Source organism: Ceratotherium simum, chromosome 21 (genome assembly GCF_057802395.1).
Source record: "Ceratotherium simum simum isolate JZ-2026a chromosome 21, ASM5780239v1, whole genome shotgun sequence".
Classification (NCBI taxonomy): Eukaryota; Metazoa; Chordata; class Mammalia; order Perissodactyla; family Rhinocerotidae; genus Ceratotherium; species Ceratotherium simum.
This window is the reverse complement of record NC_141920.1, coordinates 16,857,707-16,876,598: the sequence shown is the minus strand read 5'-3', so window position 1 is coordinate 16,876,598 and position 18,892 is coordinate 16,857,707. Positions and strand designations below refer to the sequence as shown.

The following is an 18,892-nucleotide window of genomic DNA, read 5'->3' as shown; positions in this document are numbered from 1 at the left end:
GAGCCTCCTTCTCTCCTCCCTCTGATTCAGGGCTGTCATGGCGACCCCCCACAACCTGACCCCCACCAACTGCAGCTGGTGGCCCATCTCGGCGCTGGAGAGTGATGCGGCCAAGCCGGTGGAGGCCCCTGACGCGCCCGAGGCGGCCAGCCCCGCCCATTGGCCCAAGGAGAGCCTGGTTCTGTACCACTGGACCCAGTCCTTCAGCTCGCAGAAGGTAGAGCCCGGAGGGAGCAGGGGAACCAGAGGCGCCTGGTGCCTAGGAGGCTGGGGGAGGGGATCCAGGACGGCTTGGGGGTCTGAGACCTGGTGAAGACTCAAGGGTAGAATCTGGGGTTTCTGGGGCTCAGAGGACAGGGGACGCTGGGCTGTCTCCCGGGAGGTGACTGGCCCTGTCTTGGGCCCCAGCACTGTCCCCAATTCTAGGAACATCCATTCTGCCTCTTTCCCTCCCAGAAAGACCCGGTCTGTTGGAGGGCTGAGAAGAGAGACAAAGGCAAGGGGAAAGGAATGGGCACTGCTGGGAAGGCGGCCAGTTGGAGGGGGCGGCTGCTGCGGGGAGGGAGGAGGAGCGCTTCCCGGGGTCCAGCCTCCAGCCCCCCCGCCCCGCCCCCGGTGGTCCCATCGCAGGCCCTCCCTCGCGCTGCTGTCGCGATAGACAGGCGCTCCAGGTCACAGCTCCTCTGCCCCTCTGCCCGGCTGGGGGCCTTCCTCTGGCTGGGGCTGGGAGGGTCTCTCCCTAGCCCTCCTCTCATCTCCCCTTATCTTGAGCTGAGAAGGAGGGAGTTAACCCGTCTCCTCCGACCAGCTTGGCTAGGCCCTGTAAGATCTATGTTTTGCCTTTAAAGGCACAGATGGCCCCTCGGCCCCTTCTCAGACCTAGAGGAGCTGGAGAGCAGTTGGGAATCCGGTCTGGTGCTGAGTTATCGTGGTTCCCGCTTCCTGGGGGTGAGGGCCAGGCTCTGCGCCTGTGAGACAGGGGGCTTCTCGCACCCTGGGCGGCTGTCCCGTCTGTGGGGCACGGATTCAGCACCATGGCCAGGGCCCAGCAGTGGGGCCTTTGTTCCATTCACTCATTTTCCAGACGGAGAAACAGATCCATAAAGAGAAAGACAACGGGCCTTGAAAACAAAAGACTTGGGTTTGAGTCTTGGTCTAGGCTCAGTTTCATCATCTGGAAAATGGGATGATAATAATAATAATAATGATAATGATAATAATAATAGCTACTTCCAATTCCAACCCCTTCTCAGGGTTGCTGAGAGGGTTGTTGAAGAGGTGGTATAACTTAGTGTTCTAGGCTGGCACTACTCAAACTTCAGCGTACATTAGCATCACTGCATGATCCTGGTTAAACACAGACTGCTGGTTTCTGCCCCAGCTATTCTGCTTCAGCAGGTCTGGAGTGGAGCCAAGATGTACATTTCCAACAAGCTGCCAGGTGATGCTGATGAGGCTCGTCCACCGGTCCCTGTTTGAGTAGCCCCAGTTTAGAGTGTAGACTCTGAGGCCAGACAGTCCCCAGTGGGGGAGCCATCTTCCCCAGTAACTCAGTGTGGAGCTTTGAACAGGTCACTTTGCCTCTCCAAAGCCTCAGTGTTATAATCTGTAAAATGGAGCTGATGGCAGCATCTTCCTCACAGGGCCCCCATGAGAGTGAAATGAGATGAAGCACAAAATGTGTTGATGGCAGTGCCTGGCACGGGGTCCAGGCTCTGATAATAATAGGTGTTATGATGTCACTACAGTGGTAGGTAAAGGAGGAGTCGGGTTAATAAAGGTCACACTGGGATTCATCCATAAATTCTACACATGCATGCTGAGCGCCTACTGTTTGCCAGGCTCTGTGCAAGTTGCTGGGGGTTTGGAGATGAATAAGATTAGATTCCAGAATCTCCTCCCACTCAGAACCTCAGGAGCCAGGCCCCAGTGGCTGGGTCTGGACAGGGGGCAGGAGGATGGCACCTCCCATCACCATCCCCTGAGGGGGCCTCCTGCTCTTCCCCCCATGGAACATTGCTTATTCAGCCCGCACTCAGGCCTAAGGTGTCCCCTCAGTCAGGGATGGGACTACCCACTGGGAACCCATGTGACCAAGCCTCTGACCAAGCCAGCCTGAGCATCCTCCTGCCTCCCCTGTCAGGGCCTTCTCCCTGCCCAGGGGCCCAAGGTGAGTTCTAGAGGCAGTGTAGCCTGGTGGAAAGGGCACGGGCTTTGCCCTCAGATGGTCCTGGGTTCCAGTCTCATTTTGAGTGCTTACTGGCTGTGTGACCTTGGACAAGTCACTTCACCTCTCTGTGCCTCAATATCCTCATCTGGAAAAAGGGCGTTTTGCATCCTACTCTGCAGAATTCCTGGGGGATTGAAAGGCCATGGACATATGCTAAGTGTCTGGCACACAGTAGGAGCTTAGCAGGTGAGTTTCCTTCCTTCTCTTAGGTCCTGAAGGGCCTTGCCTGCATGCAGGGATCAGTTCTCCTTTGTGGAACATCTGAGAAGCCTGTCCTTAATGCCATATGAACTATTAAGAGAAGAAAATAGCATCCCTGGGAGTGGTGGTGGCTCCATGGAGCATCTGGGGACCATTGCAGAGCCAAAGGGCAGCAGGACAGTGAGGGGTTCAGAGCCCAGACTCTGGGGCCAGAGTGCTGAGGGTTCAATCTCAGGTCCACCACTGACCAGCTGGGTAGTCCTGGGCAGGCTGTTAACCTCCATGCCTCAGTTACCACATCTGTAAATTGAGAACAATAATAGCAGCTCCCGGAGAGGGTGGTTGTGAGGACTCAGTGAGTGTATCCATATAAACCACGTGGAGCTGTGCCTGGCACACAGGAGGTGCCCAGGAACTGCATTTACATTTCCCAGACACGGGGTCAAACCCCAGCTCTGCCCCTTCCCAGCCCTTGACTTGTGCAAGTGTCTCCACCTCTCTGCGTCTCAGCTTCCTCGTCTGTGTAGGAGTAAGAGCAGTACCTGCCTCAGCGGGCTGTTAGGAGTGAGTGATATCATGCACGGCCACACGCTTAGCACAAGGTCTTTAAAAACTGCACGCTGAGTAAATTTCAGGCACCATCATAGGTGGTTGTTCGGGGCCACGGGGATCAGAGGAGGCTCTGAATGCATGGTGTAGATGTTCGCGTGCTTCTGAGGCTGTTCCTGCCCCCAGCCTTCTTCTTTGAGGGGATGAAGTTGGGAGGGGCTAAAAGTGCGGGGAGTCAAGATGCCAGCATTCTAGTGCTGACACTCCCTCAGGTAAGTCCTGAGTCCTCAGTTTCCTCAACAGGAAAATGGACTAGATGTTTGATACAACCTGCCTCCCTCCATCCCTGGGCAGGAAGAACTGCCCTACCTCTGTGAGCCCCCAGCCCTTTGAGCATCCTTCTGTCCTCACGCCAGCCAGTTTTTTAAAAACCAAGATTGCTACTTACTAGCTGTGTGACTTTGGGCAAGTTGCTTACTGTCTCTGTGCCTGTTTCCTCTTTTCTAAAATGAATGTGATTCCAGCACCTACCTCATTAGGTTTCAGTAAAGATGAAATGAGTCAATACATGTAAAGGTCTTAGCACGATGCCTGGCACACAGGAAGTGCTATATAAGAGTCAGCTGTTATTACTGTTATTTCCACCAGGGTGTCTCTGAGGCCCGCCCCTGGCCCCCTGCAGCAAGCCTGGCTCAAGATTCCCTCACCCCATCCTGTCAGGGTCTGCCCTTGTCTTGGATATACCTGTGGGGAGCCCCTGGCCCAGCCTTCCACCCCCAAGAGTAAGAGGCCCAGGTCCAGGTCCTGTCAGGGGACAGTCCTGACGCCCGAGACCGAAAAGGTCTCCCCGAGGTCCCCTCCCAGATGAGGCAGGAGGGAAGTGGATGACCTCTACCTCCCACCCTGGCCTTGCCTCTCAAGCCCTTGGGCACTGACCCCTCAGCCCTGTCCACACTGCATTTGACCCCCCACCACCTCCAGGAGGCCCACAGGTGAGAACTGCAGATCTCATCATTCTTCTGCTCAGAAGCCTGCCCTGGCTCCCCAGTTCCCTCCAGGAAAAAGCCAGAGTCCTCATAACGGCCTCGGGCCCTGCCACAAGGTCCTAACCCTGCTTGGGTCGTGGACCCCTCATCAGCGCGGGGAAGCCTTTGGATCTTTCTCAGAATAATGCTTTTAACTGAATAAAATGAAATACATAGGGTTATTAGATTAGAAGGGAAACGAATCATAGTGAAGTACCACTATTGACATATTTTTAAAACAAACTCGTTATATAATAATATATGTTTCTGTATTAACCCATTACATAACCGATCCTGGGGCAGGACGGATAGCTGCTGTGATGCTGAGTCGTGATGTGTGTAACCACAACAACTGTGGAGTGATGACAATATCTGATTTCTAGTGGTGACAACATTACAGGCACTGCTGACACGACCATGCTTTGTCGCCTACACTCATAATTGAAGAAAATGCTAGATGTCAGTTTGAGATGACTGAACATAAACATGTAATTTTCTCATCCTAGTTCAAGGACTCCCTGAGTTTATTCGCAGACCCCTGGGGCTAGAGGCTCCATTAAAAGCCCCTGTGCATGATCCCTTCTGACCGCCTCTCCTCTCATCTTCTCCGTCCACCCTGCTCCAGCCACACTGGCCTCCTCACACATGGCCTTTTCAAACATGTCAGACGTGCTCCTGCCCCAGGGCCTTTGCACTGGCTGTCCCCTCTACCGGGAACTCACTTCTCCAGATCCCTATGTGGACCACTCCCTCACTTCGCTCAAGCCTTTGTTCTAATGTCACCTTCTCAGAGAGGCCTGCCCCAATGGACCACCATATTTAAAATTGTCACCCATCTCCCTGATCCTCTGGCATCCTCAGACCCCCTTACTCTGCTCTATTTTTTCTTTTTTCTGATGAACTCATCATCTTTGGACATACCATGTCATTTTAACTCATCATCTGTCTGCCCCCACTAGAATGTCAGCTGCCTGGGGGCAGGGGTCTTTGTTTCGTTCACTTCTGAGTCTCCCACACATAGAACAAGGCTGGCACAGAGGAGACACTTGATAAATAAGTGTTGAAAAGGGTGAATTTGTAAGCCATATGTTGTTACATAAAAATGGTCTTTAATTCTGTAAATCTGAAACTGCTGTAAGATATAAAGTTTATTAATTAAATAATAAGGTATTTGAGATAAATAAACTGAGGCTCAGAGACTCTAAGTGTCTTTTACAAAGACACACAGCAACTAAATGGCTGGGCAGAGATGCCAACCCAGCCCATCACAGTTACCTCATAAACAAGGGCCTGGGTGAGGAGGGGCAGTGCCTATGACAATGCAGCACCAGTGGGCAAATTTCAGGCACCCGCAGGGAAGAGAGTTTGTCCAGAGATGGCTGATGTCTGGTCGCCCTGAGTGGCGACCACCTAAGCCTGGTCCAGCTCCAGGAGGCCGAGATGGCAGATGGTCTTGGTGGCTGCAGGCCCTTCCCCTGGCCTGGCTTCCTCCCGCACCCCCGCCCCCGCAGGATAGCACATGGCTCGGGCCTGCAGCTCAGCTAAAGGAGAGCGTCTCCTTGGCCGCCTGCCGGCATGACCCCGAGGCAGCTCCAGGCAGGACGGGTATGCCTCTAACGAGAGTCCCCTCTCCAGGCAGCAGCCCCACCTGGCACCCTCACTGGAGCCCCAGGGCCGGGCCCGGGAGTGGTTCCTGGGGGCAAGTGCCCTGCCAGGATGGAAGGCCAAGTGTCCGCACCTGCCAAGGGCAAAGGGCTGGTTTGGTGTCTGTTTCCATCCACTCCGAGGCCCCAGCTGCCCAGAGGCTGGTCAGCGGGTGGAGCCTGGTCTCTGAGGCCGGAGGATGCCGGGACGGGCAGGAAGGGAATGGGGCGGTTCAGCTGCAGCCAAGCTCCAGCCTCCACTGCTCTGGGCTCCTCCGGGGATGGGCACACCCATGAGGATGCTCAAATATGCACTTACACGTGCTCTCGCTCACGCCCACTCACACCTACACATATGCACACGAGCACACACTCACACTCACACCTACACTAATGCACATGCACTCACACACTGCTTGAAAACTCACATGTATTTGTACACTCCTCCATACACACCCACACTTGGGCACACATATGCACACACACAGGCATTTGCTCACTCACACTCATGCACACACACACTCACACACTCACACACCAGACCCAACAGGTGCCACCCCCGGCATGCTCTTGGCCACAGTTCCTCCCCTCTCTCACACAGAGCCCGCAGTTCCCATCCTGCGGGGCCCGCCCTGTCCCCCATGTGGTCGGAATGTGTGTCAGCTCACAGCAGGGCTGCGGGGTGCTCCGCGAACACGGAGTCCAGCCCCTCGTTTTATGAGTGAGAAAAAGAGGCTCAGGAAGGGCCGGTGACAGTTCTAAGGTCACACAGCACTGCTGTGGCAGAGCCAGGGTGAGGACCCGAGTCCCTGCCTCCCAGTCCTGCCCGCAGGACAGTTCCATTAGCTTTTGGCTGATGGAGCAAATGAATCTGAGAATGAGTGTTGGGGGTTCAGAGCTTAATTACCTCTCCCTCAGCACAGCCCACCAAACAGATGGGGTGTTCCTGTTAGCTGTGAGGGGAGGGCGTGAAGTACTCTAGGACATCAACCAGGAGAGCAGGGCAGTCTGTGTGTGTGTGTGTGTGTGTGTGTTTGTGTGTGCATGCGTGTGTGAGAACAGTGGTGTTAGAACCCATGTGTTAACTTCCCGAGCTGGGACTTGATCCACGTCATCCCATCTCAACCTCGAGCTAGCCTTGAATGAGTAGATTACATTCCTCATTTCACAGAAACTAGGGCTCAGAGAAGTCAAGTGATTTGCCCCAAGTCACACAGCAAATAACCAGCAGAGCCAGGCTTCAAGTCCAGATCCGTCTGCCAACAAAACCTAGTCTAATGCAAGCAGCTAAGAGACATTACCCCTACCGTGTGCCAGGCACCGTTCCCCCGGGACTGGTGTACGTAATCCTCACCACAGCCCTCCGAGGGAATTGCTAGCAGGACTCCCATTGGACAGGTGAGGAAACTGAGGCACACAGATGTAAAGCTACTTGTAAAGCCAAGTCACCCAGCAAGTGAGCACTGGAGCTGGGATGTGAGCTGACACAGTCGGCACCCAGTCCCAGGCTCTGACCATGACCCCGTGCTGCCCTTCTAACACCATGCTGGCACCCAGGAGGGAGGCCCGGGGTGCCCAGGCTCAGGAGCCGCCGCCCGGGTGTGTGGGGACACTGACGCTCAAGGAGAGCAGACTTGCCTCTCTCGGGGACGCCCTCCCTTCCCCTGAACTGCGGCCGTAAGTGCGGAGGAGTGGAGTCGTTTGCCATCCTTTCGCTTGGGGACCTTGGACAGCCTTCTTTCTGCGTCTCAGTCCACAGGCAGGGACAGTGGGACTAAGTGATCTCTCACTGTCTTCCAGCTCAGAAGTGTTGGGCCGGGTCAGGAGCGTGCCCCAGCCTCAAGGCTCTCCATTAGCTTCTACCAGCTCAAATGTTTGTCTGGGACCCCCCTAGAGACATAGGGAAAGATTAAGGAGGAGACAGACCCAGGACTCCCTGGAAGGAGCGCCCAGGGCAGAGAGCATGGGTCTGGGAGTCAGAAATCATTGCTTCTGGTTTTAGGTCTGCTGCTAAATTGCTGTGTGACTTTGGGTAAGTAACTTGCCCTCTCTGGGCTTTAGTTTTCTCATCAAGAAAAACAAGGAGATAGTCCCAGCTCTGCCCTCCTCTGGGAGGCTATTGTGAGCATCCAACAACCAGACGGGAAGGTGTTTGGAGACAATAAAGAACTCAACTGATATGGGCAAATTATTTTTTCACCTCAATTTGTTTCTCAAATACTTTGAGAAATTTAGCTATTGATTATGATGATGATAAGAATTTCTGCAAATTTCCTGGCCAGATCCACCCCTGGAGGCCAGGCTGCGAGTCCAATCATGATCACGATAATCATGAACTGAGTGCCGTCTATGGATGGCAGACACTGGGTTGGTACTATTAATACTTCCATTTTGCAAATAAGGAAACTGAAGCTCAGAAAGTTTAAAGAATCTGCCCAAACTCACCCCGCAGAGCCAGGAATCCTATCCGAGGTATGTCCCGCTGTGAAACCCAGCCTATAACAACCAGGCAGCACTGCCCCTTGTCCCCAGAGCAGGGCTGTGTTCCTCCCACCACCAGGCCCCAGGCCCCTGGGAGATATGCACCCCCTCCCAGGTGCCCGAGAATGGGCTGGAAGCAACAGTGTCCCCTCCTGTGTGTGACCTCTGACCTCCCTCCCCACATGCCCCGCCCCACCCGGGCAGAGTGTCCCCGTGTGTCCGCCCGCCTTCCCCGCTCTGACCCTGGCGCCTGCAGGTGCGGCTGGTGATCGCCGAGAAGGGCCTGGCGTGCGAGGAGCGGGACGTGAGCCTGCCGCAGAGCGAGCACAAGGAGCCGTGGTTCATGCGGCTCAACCTGGGCGAGGAGGTGCCCGTCATCATCCACCGCGACAACATCATCAGCGACTACGACCAGATCATCGACTACGTGGAGCGCACCTTCACCGGGGGTACAGCTGCCGCCCTCAGCCCCCTGGGGCCCCACAGGCCCAGACAGGCCGGACCTCGGGAAGCCTGGGGAAACCCACTGGGGCCATGGGCGGGGCCCAGTCTACCTCAAAAGGAACCAGGGGGCTCCAGGCAGGGCTCAGGTGCCGCGGGAACCACGGAGCCACGGGCATGGCCACAGATCCCCCGGAACCCCACGGACCTCCTCCCCAGTACTGCAGGGACAGGGCATGGCCCAGCCACCCCCTAGGAGCACTGGGGCTCTAGCCTCCTTCCCCGGGAACTCTGGAGCCACAGCCACAACCACAGACCCTAGGGAGCCCCTCAGGCGTGAGCCAGACCCAGACCCCCTCTACATCCCCACAGACAGGGGCCAGATCTCCCAGAGATGGCAGGGCCCACCCCCTGAAACCCTGCAAGCATAGTTGGGACCACAGACTCCCCAGGAACCCTGCAGACATGGGCCCAGATACCCTAGGCCATTGCAGACATGAGCAGGGCCCAGACGCCCCAGAACCCCACAGCCCCGTGTCCTCTCCCTCCCTCCCTGCAGCCTTGCTCAGGTCCAGGAGCTCACTGCCCATGGCAGAGGCTGCGAACAGCGGCTGCGAGGGCATCAGGGCCCAGACATGGGCTGTTTAACAGAAATATGAATTAGTTGTCAACATTTAAAAACCAAGGAGTTTAGTTGGTTTCCAGCTTCTCTTGAAGTCTGGCAACACCGGGCCCAGACCCCCACCTGGCAACAGGCCTGTGGGGTGAGGAGCTGCCCCTCGGGGGACAGCTGGCAGGGCTCCAGTGAGGAGAGGTGGGCGGGCAGGACCACTAGGAACCCCGGTCAGCCGGATGGGGACTTTATCTCAAGAGTCCAGGGAGGGAGGGGTCAAGACCTCTCGGTCACAACATTTCGGGGTTCCAGGATGCTGGGGTTGGGGTGGGGTGCCAGAGGCTGGCCTCTGAATCAGGCAGTGGGTGGCCGAGGCTGAGCCCGCGACCCCAGCCCAGCCCCGGCCTGCCCTACAGAGCATGTGGTGGCCTTGATGCCTGAGGTGGGCAGCCCACAGCACGCGCGGGTGCTGCAGTACCGCGAGCTGCTGGACGCACTGCCCATGGACGCCTACACGCACGGCTGCATCCTGCACCCCGAGCTCACCACCGACTCCATGATCCCCAAGTACGCCACCGCCGAGATCCGCAGTGAGTGCCGGGCCGGCGCGCGAGCCCCTCGCAAACCCCCTTCTTCGCCCACATCCTCCCTTTCAAAGGGAGCCCTTCCTCCTCCTCTTCCTCCCACTCGTGGGTCTCTTGTTCTCCCTCTTCCTCTCATCCCTCCTTCTCTCCCTCTTCCCCTCTCCGCCTCTCTCTCTATCCCCTTCTGCCTCTGTTTAATCTCTCTGGGTGCCTCTTGCTCTATCTTCCTCTCTCTCTTTGTGCTTCTCTCTCTCTCTCTGCCTCCTGCTTGCTTTCTCTCCAGCTCTCTCTGGCCTTCCGTTTCATTCACCCTGTCTCGAACTGACTATGTCTCTCTCCCTCTGGCAGTCTCTCTCTCATTGCCTCTCCTGCCCCCTACTCTTGTCCTGCCATCCCATACAGAGGCTTGTCTTGTCCATGGGAAGCTGGGCACCTCCCCACAGCAGTCCCAGCCCCAGACACCTGGGGTCAGGGCCCAGGGTGGTCAGGGCGGTGGTTGGCAGTCCAGGGCACTGAGTGACATCAGGGATGGCATCACCAAGGAAGGCTGCCCAGAGATGGCAAGGCCCCCCATGGGGTCTCTGATTTCTGATTCAAGCATCACTCATGTACTGTCCTAACTGCCAGCTTGGACGTGCCCACAGCCTAGTTCATCCTTTTGTTTCTAGCACCCAGTAAATGGGGGTTGGATTAAATCAGATTATCCATCAACGACTGTTAACAGACTCTGGTCCAGGCTGTGTGCAGACATCATGGGGTCCTTTAGACAGACGAAGTGTGACGATACTAAGTAGATAATAGATGCTCAGAAAATGGTTACTTCCTCCCTCTCAAAGGAATGAGGCTGAGGTTCGAAGGTGGGAGGGGGCAGGCTGTGGGGCTCCATCTCGCCCTGTTAGAGTGTCCTTCAACAAGACTCAGGATTTGTCTATGTTGTCCTGTCCCCATTCAGTCAACAATATTTATGAGGTCTCCTACAACCCAGGCCCTGGGCAGGGGGCTGGGGACAGATGGGAACAGTCACAGCTTCTACCATCTAGGGTCACAGTTCTGTGGAAGCAGAAAGACAAGCGACCATGTAATTACAGTGCAGGACTAAGTCAATCTGAGCCACCTCTCAGGAGGGCAGTTGGGCTCTCTGAATCAAACAGAAAAAGGCCCGCACCTCGGAGATTACCCTGCAGTTACGTGTGGATGTGTGCACCGAGAAGTATGTACGAGGATATTCATGGCAGCAGAGGTGGGAATAGGCAGAGGCTGGAAATAACCCAGCTGTCCATGAGCTGGGAACTGGATAAACAAATTCTAGTATTCCCATACAATGGAATACTGTGCAGCTATTAAAAGAAGTAAGCATATGGAATGCTAAGATATATTAGTAAGTAAGAATAAGGTGCAGGGCAAAAAAAAGCGTCTCGTATACTATCAGTAATATATTTTAAGGGGGGTTAAGTGGGTGCTTGCAAATGCAAATAGTATTTCTGGAAGGATGCATGAGAAGCTGCCAGTAGTGCTTGCTTTTCGGGAGCAGAACCAAGGGGCTGCAGATTAAGAGGAGAGAGGTTTACTTTTCACTCCACATTCTTTAATATTGCTTGAATTTTTAAACATGTATGTATAACCTGTTCAAAACCAGATTGATTGAAATTTTTTTGTTTAGATATAATTGACATATAACATTATATGAGTTTTATGTGTACAACATAATGACTCGATATTTGTATATAAAAATTTTTAACCTAGTACCAGTGTTATGATAAGAGGAGCATGCATGGAGGCTGTGGGACCACAGAAGATGCCCGTCCCAGCCCCTGGAGTGGTGCAAGGCTTCTGAAATGCAGCAGCATCCAAGGATGACCAGGAGTTAGAGGGAGGAGAGGGAGAATGCTTTCGGGTTCAGGAGTAGGAGAGGGCATGCTGTGTTCCGGGAACCAAAAGAGGTTCAGTGTGGTTGAAGTGTAGCCCAAGGGGGAAAAGTGAGTCTGGGGAGCAGGTCTGGGAGAGCTGTAATTCTTTCCAAAGAGCAGTGGAGAAACAGTGATGGGAAGCGACACAATCAGATCTGCGTTTCGCAAAGATCACTCAACAGAGAGAAGAAGGGGCGGGCAGTCAGGATGTCCTGGCTTCATCTAGGTGAGCAATGATGGTGGCCCTGACTAGGTGGAGGCAGTCCCTAAGTGCTTCTGGGGGCTGGAGGTGCTCCCCCATCCTGTCCTGCGCCATTTGAAGGTGTAGAGAAGGCAGTCGGGTCCAGAGCCAGCCCAGCCTGCTCCCTCCTCTGAGGATGCAGAGAGGATCTCAGGGCTCCAGTCCAGCTGGGGAGGGGAGGTAGGGACCACACAGGACACAGACAGCATCCTGCAGTGACCCCCAATCAGGCCAAGGTCTTTCCCTGGCCTAGTCTGCCCTCCTGGAGTCTAAAGAGAGCCACATGAGCGGCCCCAGTGACTGGCAAGAGAGAAGATGCTGTATTTGACCTTCACACTCATAAAACATCAATGAGACTTAATATAGCCCTGAGCTGAAAGATCTGGGAATGTGTTTACCAGGGTTTATATCAGGCCAAGAAATGGGGTGGTGACTAGTGAAAACTCAGAGGGCAGAAGCTGAACAACTGCAGTCACTCACTCACTCACTCATTTCATTCATTCATTCATTCAGCACTCACTGAGCTCCTGTTCTGTGCCAGGCCTGTACAGTCACGTACCACATAATGACGTTCCGGTCAATGACGGACCACATATACAATGGTGGTCCTGTAAGATTAGTACCATATAGCCTAGATGTATAGTAGGTTCTACCATCTAGTTTGTGTAAGTACATTCTATGACGTTTGCACAATGACGAAATCGCCTAGTGATGCATTTCTCAGAACGTATCCCCGTTGTCAAGTGATGCGTGACCATACTGGGTTTTAAGGGAGCAGAGATGAATCTGACATAGCCACTGCTCTCCAGAAGCTCAAATCCTAATGCGAGACGTATATATCCAGAGATAAGTACATTAACATCAAAATCTCCATGTACACTGGTACAGGGTGTGCACTGCACAAGTCCACTGGGCTCTTTTCACATAGACTGCAATGTGAATGGAGTTGTGCAGTGGCAGCTTGATTAGTGTGTTTGCATTCCCTGGCAGAAATCTGTAGAGTGTACACTGGAGGACAAAGGCACTGAGTGGTCAGACCTCCTAGAGGATCAGGAAGGGCTTCATAGAGGAGGTGATCTTGAGTTGGGTCTGGAAGGAGATTTTTTAGGAATACAGGAGAAGGCTATTCTAGGAGGAAGAAGGAGTGGGAGCAAAGGCCTGGAAATTTGGAACGGTCTAGCACATTCAGGGAATGTCAAGCATTTGGAGTGGCTGTAATGTTACCACCTGGGGAAAGGGACAGTTGGGGGAACCCAATGAAAGATGAGGTCAGTGAGGGGAGAGGATGGATCCTGCTGGGTATCTGAGGGCAGTGAGGAGCCAGGGATGGGTTTTAGGCAGGGGGTGGGATGGTCAAGTGTGCATTTGAGGAAGATCTCTCTGGCAGAAGTAGAGAGAAGGACTTGGAGGGGAGAGAATGCAGGTGACAGAGGGTGAGTCAAAATCCTCCGGGCAAGAGATTAACAGGGACAGTCAGAGGGTTGAAAGGGAGAAGTTAAATATGAGAAAGATTAAGGAGGAAGAATTGACAGGACCTAGGACTATCTTGTTTGGGGAGGAGGGAGAAGGAGGAGTTGAGGACAACCCCCAGGCCTCTGACTTGGCCTAGTGTTGGGGAGGGTGCTGCAGTTTGGGGAGAATGCGGGGGCAGAGCAGGTGGAGCAGGGAAGATGATGAGGTCGGTCAGGCCAGGAGGTGTTCAAGGAGCCTAAGGAATGTCCAAGTGGAGTTGGGGCCTGGGGAGAGGGCAGGGCAGGATTGGGGCACCACCACACACTTGACCCACCATGTCCCAGACTTACTGGCCAAGAATTCCAGAGAAATCCCGCCCCAATGAGAGAAAAGATCCCAGGATCCTATCTCACTTAATATTTCTACCTCCTCTTGTAAAACCCACAGCTTATAGTTAGGCTTTCAAAGTCAGAGATTTTCAAAGTTAGATTATAGGACAATTCCTCTCTCCCATTAAGAATAATTCTCAAGGTGCTGCCATGAGTTCCATTATTGACCCACCTCTGTCCCCCTTGCCTTTTTGGAATCGAGACCAGTTTTCCCAGGAGAGATGGGTCATCGAGTCTTTAAATCTTCAGGGAAGTTGCCTCACCAAAAGTGGAAGTTTCAAGACACCAGAGGTCTCCTACAGTTTTTCTTGCATTAAACAAGCTTTTCCTTGTGGGTACAGTGAATGAGCACTAGATCAAGAATCAGAGAGAGCCAGGTTTGAAAGCTGCGTGTCATTTACGAGTGTGGAACATTACTTAGCCTCTCTGAACCCATTTCCTCACTACAGAGTGGGGCTGGGGAAGACACTCGCTGATGTAGTTTGTCCAAGTTTAGACTTGTATCCATTTCTGCCAAATCCTACTCATCCCCAAGAGTAGACTGTCCTCCTCAGTGAGCTTTCTTGATACCTGTGCCCCAGGCAGGTACCCCTCTGGGTCCCACAGCGTTCTCTGCACCCTTCATTACAGATTGGTCTGCTGTGTCATAGAGATGTCTTTATGTGTCTGTCCACCCCACTAGCCTGAGCCAAGGGCAGGATGGCGTCTCATCTGTCAGTTGTGCACACAGCCTGTTGTGCCTACTAAATGTTGGCTCTCGATATTGTAACTTCCTGGACCAGTGTTTGGGTGGGACCTACTCCAAGTTTGTGGGGGAAGGCATGGAGGTGACACTGGGTATCAGAAGAATGAGACCTTTCCTACTCTCTCCCCAGGACATTTAGCCAATGCCACCACGGACCTCATGAAATTGGACCACGAAGAGGAGCCCCAGCTCTCCGAGCCCTACCTTTCCAAACAGAAGAAGCTCATGGTGAGTGCCCCAGGCCTCCCCTCCCTGTTCCCCACTGTCTCTTCCATGGAAGAGGACAATTGGGAGAAGCTGGTTCTAAGTGGAGGATCAGCTGATGATGTGAAATGGAAACACCACTGGCTTGCTTTTCCAATCCTGTCTCCTCTGTGGTTTACTAGCTATTCGACCTTGGGCAAGCCACTGTCCCCCTGGAGCCTCTGTTTTCTCCTGTCTTATGTTGTGACCCTAAAAGCAGAGCACTGGACAGGGGTTCTTGGGGAAGTGTGGTGTTGAGGGAGTGCTCTGAGGAGAACCCAGTAAGGACAGGAGTGATGGGAAAGAGGAGGGGGCCCAGTTCACCTGATCCCACAGGGAGCTCTGGAGCATAAGTGGTACCACAAAGGTGATCCACCTTGAGGTAAGGGGCCAGCACTTTATATACCCCATATCAGTCGGTCATTGACTAGAGATTGCCTGGCGGGCGGCTGAGGGGTGAGGGATAACCTTGCAAGCATTTCCAGGCAGCTCCTCATTGGCCAAGAGCAATTATCTGGAGAAGGGGCAGCTATGAGCCCCGATCAACCAACCTCACAGCATCTGGTGTGTGAGTGTGCCAGCCCGATGAAAGGGATCTGGCCAGGACAGCCAAGCTCACAGGACAGTGAGCACCAGACGAGGGTGCTTTGTAATGGTGAGGGAACCTTTACGCTTGAGGGGATATTTGGAGGCTGGGCTTGACAAAGGGGGTTTGGGCCAAGCTCCTTCCATCCCTGGTCATCCCAGCTCTACTGAAGCCAACTCAGCTTCTCTGCCTCCTGCCTGTCCTGCCCCCAGGCCAAGATCCTGGAGCATGATGATGTGAGCTACCTGAAGAAGATCCTTGGGGAGCTGGCCATGGTGCTGGACCAGATCGAGGCCGAGCTGGAGAAGAGAAAGCTCGAGAACCAGGGTGGGTGCCGGCCCTGGGGTAGGTGGGTGCTGGAGCCCAAAGATCTCAGAGGACCTCCCAGGAGGTTAGGATCATGGGCTATGGAGTCAGGCCTTGCTTAGCCACTTATTAGTTGAGTGACCATGGGTCAAGTACTTCACCTCCCTGGACCTCAGCTTCCCATCTATAAAATGGGGATAATAAGATCTACCTCAGAGAGATGTTGAGACACTGCATGAAATAATACCTGTAGAGTGCTTAGATCAGTGCTTAGCACACAGTAGGTGTTTAATAAAGTTGGTGAAGCTGATGGTGGTGGTGGTGGTGATGACCACCACTACACCACACCATCTCACCTTCCCCTGCTCAACGATGTATCATGGCTCCTTTGTTCTGCAGTCAGACATCCACGCTCCCCTAGACTCTCTGACTTTGACTCTGCCTGTGCTCATGCAGCTCTCTTCTCTGGGCCCTGGGCATGCCGGCTTCATTCCCACCTCCACGCATTTGCTCCTGCAGCTCTTCCAGCCTGCGGCACCCTCTCCACGCCACTCTGCTCCTTTTTCCTTTTACGCACCACCTTTGCCACCACCCTTCTTCAGATTTCATTCCGAACTTTCCCATCTTGCTCTGTTTTAGGTGGTCTGTTAGTGTTGTCTCTTCAACAATGCAAATGCATGGAGCCTCTGCAACACGCACTGCTCCACTCACAGCTTCACAAACACACACCTGCCTCTCTGTATATGGGAAGGTGGGAGCGCGATGTTCTAAAAGATGGGTTTAGAGTCAGACAGATCTGAGTTAGAGTTCCAGCAACAAGTTGCTTGACAAGTTGCTTTCTCTATTGAGGCCTCAGTTCCCTCATCTGTAAAATGGGAGGGTAATAATACAACTTAAAACCTTAACCTCATCTTGTTGGACTCTTGTAAAAATTAAAGGCACTCAGCACATTGCCTGGAACATACTAATTTAATACATCTGACAGCTAAAGGCACACACATTCTCCAGATGAGGAAATGGAGGCTCAGAGAGATGAAGTGACTTGCTCAAGGTCACGCAGCTCATAAGTAGCAAAGTTAGGGCAAGAACAAGTTCCCCCTTGATGGGTCCAGTGTTCTTCCAGGCTCTCACAACTGAGGCCTCCAGCAGAAGGCACACACAGGTACCTCAAGTCCTGAACAGGGACGGTGTCATGTGTACTGAAGCCCGCTGCCTTAAATGTTTTCTGGAAAAAAAGCGTGGTATGGTTAAGTGAGTAGAAATAATACATACCTCAAGGAGGCACTTTCTCCTTTCTGTCAGAGAGGGTGCTTATTAGGGGAGCCATTACAGAAGATGGCCCAGGGCCAAAAGGCACGGTGGTTCCAAGACTGGCCTTTGGGGACAGACAGAGTCCCAGCTCTGCTGTTCTCTCATGAGGTGACCTTAATTCTCAGGCATGTCTCACACATTTACGTATTAATTTGCTAGGGCTGCCAGAGGGCTGCAGATTGGATGGCTTAAACAACAGAGATGTATTTTCTCACGGTTCTGGAGGCTGGAAGTCTAAGATCGAGGTGTTGGCAGGTTTGGTTTCTCCTGAGGCCTCTCTCTTTGGCTTACAGATGGCTGCCTTCCTGCTGCGTCTTCACAGGGTCTTTCCTCTGTGTGTGCACCCCTGGTGTCTGTGCGGCAAAATTTCCTCCTCTTAGAACACCAGTCAGATTGGATTAGGGCCCACCCTAATGGCCTCATTTTAACTTTCCTTTTTAAAGGCCCTTTCTCCCAATGCAGTCACATTCTGACACACTGGGGGTTAGAGCTTCCACGTACTTTGGAGGGATTTGGGGGGACACAATTTGACCCCTAACAATTCATATATTTAACAACACTTACTGTGTGCCAGGCACTGTTCTAAGTGTTTCACATATTTCAACTCATTTAATCCCCGTAACAACTCTAGGAGGTAGGTAATATGAGTAACTCCACTTAACAGATGAGGAAACTAAGGCACAGAGAGGTTCGGTCACCTTCCCAAGGTCACACAGAGAGAAGTGGTAGCGGCTGGATTCAAACCCTGGCTCCCAGAGTCTGAGTTCTTAGGTACTAGCTCTGGCACTTCTTCTGTTCTGTAAAAGGTGATAATATGTGTGCCTGCACCTCAGGGCTGTTGTGAGGACCGATGAGAAAATGCATGTAAGGGGCTAAGCACACTGCTGGCACGTGGAATGGAAGTGTCTGCAAATATTAGCTGCTGTTATGATCAAGGGAGACACAGGGTCTGACCGATGGAGGCCAGAGTTGGTGGTCCTGGAGAATAGCTGTGGGCACCCATTCCTCGTGATCCCTAGACTGGGAGCCTCCTGACCCCACTCTCTGTTTTGGTCCTGAGGTCTTCCCAGGGGAGGCGGCATTGCACTGCCCCACGGCAAGATGACTGGGGTTGTTCGGGATGGAGAGGTGTGGGCAGTCGTCATGTCCCTCCGGGGCTGGGGGAACAAGCAGAGGCCCATGGAGGTGGCTGACTGGCTGGGCTCACATGGTCTCTGCAGCTCATTCACCCACAAGGGTGCCCCAAACCTGCCTGGGGGGAACACTCACACTCTCCACTTCTCGCCTTGTGGGTCAGAGCCCGGGGTTAGGAGGTATTATAATGTCACAGTTAAGACCCCACCCCTAGCATGGAGCCAGATGACCTTGATGCAGATTCCTGATGGACCACCTCCTAGCTCTGTGACCTTGTGGAACTCACGTCACCTCTCTGAGCTCATCTACAAAATGTGGCTAATAATAGAATCTGACTCTTAAGGAGGTCATGAGGGTTCATGAAGATGGTGAGTGTCGAGCACTTTCCACAGAGCCTGGCTCAAGGTAAAATGCTCTAGAAATAGCAGTTTTAAAAATTATTATTACCATCCTTTTTCATTCATGTATTCACATATTTATTGAACAGCTACTATGTGCCAGTAAAAACAAGACATTGTTCTCACTCTCGTGGAGTTTACAGTCTTGTGGAGGAGAAAGACATTCATCTAATAAATCCTATAAGTAAAAACAGAATTGCAAACAAGGATTAAGTGTTAAGATCGAGAGTAAAATGAGCAGGGAAAATCTGACAAAGCTTCTCTGAGGAGGTGACATTTAAAATGAGACTTGAAGGATATGAAGGAGCCAGCCTAGTGAACCTATGAAGAACCAGGAGAGGCATGTCCCAGACTGAGAGAATACCACGGAGGTGGGGGGTAATGGAAGTCTCAAGAAACTGGCTCCCGTGTGT

At 53.1% G+C, this 18,892-nt stretch overlaps 1 protein-coding gene across 1 annotated transcript in view; it reads left to right on the top strand.

Annotated features, from left to right (window-relative positions):
* The window catches only part of GDAP1L1 (ganglioside induced differentiation associated protein 1 like 1), a 34,641-nt gene continuing 15,749 nt past the window's right edge, over nt 1-18,892 (top strand). The window contains exons 1-5 of the mRNA XM_004430378.3: nt 1-217; nt 8,386-8,578; nt 9,600-9,773; nt 14,632-14,729; nt 15,543-15,657. Coding sequence (XP_004430435.1) covers nt 38-217; nt 8,386-8,578; nt 9,600-9,773; nt 14,632-14,729; nt 15,543-15,657 — 760 coding nt within the window. The 5' untranslated portion in view covers nt 1-37. The remainder of the gene's footprint in view (nt 218-8,385; nt 8,579-9,599; nt 9,774-14,631; nt 14,730-15,542; nt 15,658-18,892) is intronic.